At 47.7% G+C, this 5,348-nt stretch overlaps 1 protein-coding gene across 1 annotated transcript; it reads right to left on the bottom strand.

The window, feature by feature from the left end:
* Positions 1-980: 980 nt before the first annotated feature.
* On the bottom strand, positions 981-4,742 carry LOC123114548 (receptor-like protein kinase FERONIA). The gene is made up of 3 exons (XM_044536061.1): positions 4,563-4,742; positions 3,867-4,475; positions 981-2,312 (listed from the first exon to the last, which is right to left on the bottom strand). Exons 1-3 carry the CDS (start codon positions 4,740-4,742, stop codon positions 981-983), a joined length of 2,121 nt encoding a protein of 706 aa, XP_044391996.1.
* Positions 4,743-5,348: the final 606 nt, after the last annotated feature.

Genomic DNA, 5,348 nt, shown 5'->3' with positions numbered 1-5,348 from the left:
TTCTGCTTGTAATAAAGAGTGGAGAGAAAAATAAACCAATGGACCAGGATGGGAGGGGGTGGTGGGAGGAGAGACGGAAAAAAACCCGCGAAAATAAACCGTGGACCAGGGTAGCAGGGGGTGGTGGGAGGAGAGACGAAAAAAACCCAGTGAAAATAAACCGCGAAGACGATTCACCAACTTGTCCATTAGGAGTAGAGATACAAAACATGGAGCACACATAGCAATGTTTATTTCAGGCTCATCTTACTGACTGTGAAGTGTGAACTAACTTCATAGGATTTTTGTCTCGCTGAGCACGTAGTCTGAGCATAAAAACAGTTGGCATATTTAATCCCTGCAGGCCTCATATATATTCTGCATTGTTCACAAGCCAAGCTAATACTCCCTCCGTTCCAAAATAAATGTCTCAACCTTAGTATAACTTTGTACTAGAGTTAGTATAAAGTTCAGACAATTATTTTGGGACGAAGGGAGTAACATTCTATTGTAGAAATAAACCACCCTGGGTCTTCTTGCGCTATCAGCAGGAAATTAAAGTACAGATCCTTGGGTCTTCTTGCCAACTTAATTTGCTAGTCCTTCACTTGACCGGAATAGCGAGCTAAACCTGACCACTGCAGGCAGTGAACCAAAACAGTGGGAAGTACATATTCAGGCTCTAGCATACCAGTGAACCAGTAAGATGGAATTGAATCATCAAGAAGTGATTAAGACAACAGATAGCTATAAACTAGTATATTCAGGCTCTAGCACCTTTGCATTGAATGTTTGTCTCCAGACTCCATCCTGTAGGGTTCAGTTGTGTAAAATATGTGGCATCTCCTTTTAATATCTGAAAAATAAATTATCTGAGAGTTTTATACCAAGGTCACCGGAACATATATATAGTATACTGAACATACAAGTTAACCATATAATAGAATATCAGTTAGGTAACAATGAACCTTTCAATAGAAATTCTGACCTGCAGTTTGCTGTCATCGGCCTTCCAGATGCATAATATCTGAAAATATCTCTCCCTGTGCAGCGACACTAATTATTGAGTGGGTTGATGGTTTGTCTGAATGCATTCCAATTATCTGAAGAGACGATGGCCTCCCGACACAGTTGTTATTGTCCTGCAACCTGAGTGCGACCTCAAGGTTCTGAAGTACATCATCCATTGTTGGCCGATCTATGCTACGATCAGCAACACATTTTTCTGCTAGCTCTGCAAATATACGGAAGCACTCGGGGGTGATCTCGTCCTTTACACAAGGGTCAACAATCTCCTCAAGTACGCCCCTCTCTTGGCAATATAGCGCCCAGTCACGTAAGCTCACTTGCTCGTCTGCGAGATCAGTGTTTATCACAGGGCGCGCACACATGATCTCAAACAACATGACTCCGAAGGAGTACACATCTGATTTTTTGGTGAGACGCCGCAATAGGAAGTACTCCGGATCAAAATATCCAAAGGTGCCTTTCACAGCGGTGCTCACGTGGGTATTGTCAATGGCTGGAAAAGCCTTAGATAGACCAAAGTCAGAGACCTTCGCCATGAACCTCTCATCCAGTAGGATGTTTGATGTCTTAACATCACGGTGGATGATTCCTTTCTCTGTGCCAGTGTGGAGGTAATGCAGTCCTCGAGCTACACCGATGCAGATCTCAAGGCGCCGCCGCCATGATAGTGGTGAGTTTCGGGTACTGTACAGATGCTCACGCAATGTTCCATGAACCATGTATTCATACACCAAAATCATCTCATTACTGTCCTGGCAGTAGCCAATCAAAGACACAAGGTGGCCATGGCGGAAATTGCACAGCATCTCAATTTCAGCCTGGAACTCATGACTGCCTTGTTGGGATTCCTGGTTGAGTCGCTTGATCGCCACCTTTGGCCCTCCATCTATCTCGCCGCTGTAGACATTACTAAATCCACCTCTGCCAATGATTAGTTCCTCATCAAAGTCGTTGGTGGCAATTTGAATTTGTGAAAATGAGAACTGACGCACGAGATCACATGCGGGATGATTTAGATGTCCGTTGTTGGTCTTGCAACAACTCTTCCCTACTTTTTTTCGTCGGAAAATAACACACATGCTGAAAAGGGCAATCAACATCAAAGCAAAACCGCCACCGATGGCTACTAGTAGGCCACTTTTGGACTTCCTTGCACCGCCAGGTACCCTCTTAGGTTCCACATCAGGCTTTTGTTGAAGTGGAGGATTGAGCCCAGCAAGATTATTCGGTTCATGACCCTGTAGCTTGAAGACCTCAAGACCATTAAGTATTGCATCAACATACCGAAAAAGGCTTTCGCCCCGCTTTATAAATAAAGCAAACCGCCACAAGACATACAACCAAAGCAGGTCCACACACACACACCACCCAAGATCCACAAACAAAGTACGGAGGTTCTGCTGAGGGCACAGCTCAACAAGCCCAGAAGAAAGAGAAAAAACACAACACAGCAAAGCCTGCCTGCCCAGCGCAGGTGATCTAGTCTGGCTCCGGCGGCGGCGGCGGGGGCGGCGGCGACAGGCGGACGGCCATCGAGCGAAGATCGGTGATGAAGGCTGAGATGGTGTCCCGATCCGGGGGGCGGCTAAGCGGCCGCCAAAGCTGCAAGAAACCCGAGAATTTGTAGAGAGCATCAGTAGCGCGACGGAGGGGAGAACGTTGGATCACAAGCTTATAGCGAACGGTCCACAGCGTCCAGGCAAGGACCCCAACCTCTAGCCACCTAATGTGGCGAGAGGTCGTAGGGGACACTTGGAGTTCAGCAAAAAGGTCAGGGAAATTGGTGTGGCACCAATTCCCACCGACAATCTCGCGAAAGCAGCTCCAAAGGAACCGGGCGGAAACGCAAGCGAAGAAAATGTGATTGGAGTCTTCAGGAACATCGCAGAGGGGGCAGATACCAGTGCCCGGGCCATTTCGCTTGCGGACCTCCACGCCGGACGGGACCCGTCCACGGATCCACTGCCACATGAAGATGCGAATCTTCAGTGGGACAGGGGGAGGGGGGCGGATGAGGGAGCAATGGTCAAGTAAAGCGATTTGGTGGAGAACTGGCCAGACGGCTCCAGCCACCAGCGCATAAGGTCCTGGTCGTCATCCACCAACGGCTCGTGAAGAGCAACGCAGTCAAGTAACTCACGCCATGCGGCGGATTCCGCCGGCCCAAAAGGACGGCGGAAAGCAAGGCGCCCTAAGTCACTAAGGGCCCTATCAACAGAAATCATAGGGTCGACAGAGATAGGGAAGAGGGTGGGGAAGCGGGCCGCGAAGGGCGAGTCTCCGGCCCAACGGTCGAACCAGAAAAGCGTCGAGAGGCCGGACCCCACCGAGATAGAGGTACCAATGCGGAGCACCGGTAGGAGTTGGACGAGAGACTGCCAAAACTGAGAGCCGCCCGATTTCTGGCAGAAGGCAAGGGGTTGACCACGCAGGTATTTATTCCGGATAATGTCCAGCCAGAGGCCACCCTGACCCTGCGCGATACGCCAAAGCCAACAGGAGAGAAGGGCGATGTTCATCCATTTAGAGCACATGATGCCTAATCCACCCTGCTCCCTGGGCTTGCAGATGTCCGGCCAGCTGACCATGTGATACTTTTGCTTGCCCGGTTCGCCAGCCCAGTAGAATCGGGACTGAATCTTGGCGATCTCCTTATGGAGAGATTCATGGAGGCTGTAGAAGCTCATAAGAAACAAGAGGAGGCTGGATAGGGATGAGTTGACAAGGATAGTCCGGGCCGCCTTAGAGAGCCACCTCCCCTGCCAGGGCTCGCATCTGGTCTGGAGCTTGGTCACGGAGGGGCGCCTTAGAAGATGCGTGTGGTAGGGTCACCCTATTGGCGTACCCCTTGCATCAACATAGCGTGGCTTTGTTGTAATATCAGGGTGAAGTGCAATCCACATGTCCACCTGACCGGAACCACTAGCCATGATAACATAGTCTCTATATGATGTTCTACCGAGTCCTCCACTCAAAGAGATTACATCCGTGGCCCGTTGTGCTGTCTGGTTGTTGATGTAGATGTAGAATGTCCTCTGATTCTCCTTGGTAATAGGAGACTGGATCTCACAGAAATGGAACCTTAGGAGATAAATGAACCCCGCATCAACAGGTAAAATCCATGTAAGGTTGTAATTCAGGTTGACCTGTGCAGTTGGTCCCATCGACCGAGCTGTACCATAGACGTCAAGTGGCGCTATGTACTTTGGCACTACGGGTGTATACCTGATAGTCACATTATTATCTTTGGAGTATGTCACCCCAGAGCTAGCGCCGAATATGTATGGGGAATCATCAGCCCATAAGCGGTAAAATCCCGAGTCATCCTTGGGGGAAATGGCTTGGCCCCCGACATTGAACCGGTACATAGTCTGGAAGCCTGTGTTAGCGGCAAATGTAAATGGAGCTACATAATCCTGGTGGACAAATATTGTGTCAACTATTGTGAAGATGCCAGGTGTGGGATATCATGGGGAATCATCAGACCACGCTATGTTGATGCATGTGGAATATGTGTAACTTGAAGTGAAGATGCGTGCAGTCATATAAGGCACCATGGAGGGGAGTGAAGGGTCTTGGTATGAAGCATTGGCTGCAACCCCTTTAACCGGTGTCATGAATTTGGAGCCGGTGTCCCCGTCCCACATACGGCCACTACTGTCATTGTCTTGGTTTGATTCTCCACAATTTAGGAGGACGAGGCCAGAGTCCATGGAGTCGTTATCAGCTGCCATGGCAATCCACAGGAATACCAACAGTGTAAGGCATGTGAGTGTGATTGGTAGGGTTGGGAATGCCATTGTTATTGTTGGTGTACCAAGATCAAAAAATTGGAGACTTCTGTTTGCTACAAGATGTCTCTAGGAGCAGTTGCATAGGGTAAGAACGTTGTGATTTTCTTGATGGGATTTGGAGCGAGAAAATGTCAGGAAAATTGGAAGATAGTACTATTGTTTAGTGAAGAAGACACGCCAGCAATTGACAACCTGCAATAGCAGCAAAAAGAATATTGATAATCCACTAAAGTGATTCATGGCAATAAGAACAAAATTGATTTTTGCAGGGCAAAACATGAGTGTGTCTGACTAAGAGACCAATAATATATAATAATTTCAAGAACTTTAGCAAAATATATAGTTCCTGATATCACCAAAAGTTGGAATCTGTAACAGAAGACATAAATAGGAAAACGCTGCTCATTAACGGAGCTCTGTCCGAATTCTAACTTTCCTTACAACATTAATTAGTGCAAATAAGGAAAAACAAAACTTGCGAGAATTTAGCCAAACAGAAGTATCTACTATAGCACTCTTGATCACACTTTTCCTTTTTACCTTTTG

This window comes from Triticum aestivum, chromosome 5B, assembly GCF_018294505.1.
Source record: "Triticum aestivum cultivar Chinese Spring chromosome 5B, IWGSC CS RefSeq v2.1, whole genome shotgun sequence".
Taxonomy (NCBI): Eukaryota; Viridiplantae; Streptophyta; class Magnoliopsida; order Poales; family Poaceae; genus Triticum; species Triticum aestivum.
This window is presented reverse-complemented; position numbering and strand designations above follow the sequence as displayed.

Bases quoted from the DNA above. Each gene is read 5' to 3' on its own strand.
- LOC123114548 (XM_044536061.1), bottom strand. From the start codon at position 4,742: ATGGCAGCTGATAACGACTCCATGGACTCTGGCCTCGTCCTCCTAAAT. The intron at 4,476-4,562 runs GTGCCTTATATG...GATTCCCCATGA, and splicing joins ACCCTTCACTCCCCTCCATG to TATCCCACACCTGGCATCTT. The intron at 2,313-3,866 runs GTTGATGCAAGG...TTATTTATAAAG, and splicing joins TTACAACAAAGCCACGCTAT to CGGGGCGAAAGCCTTTTTCG.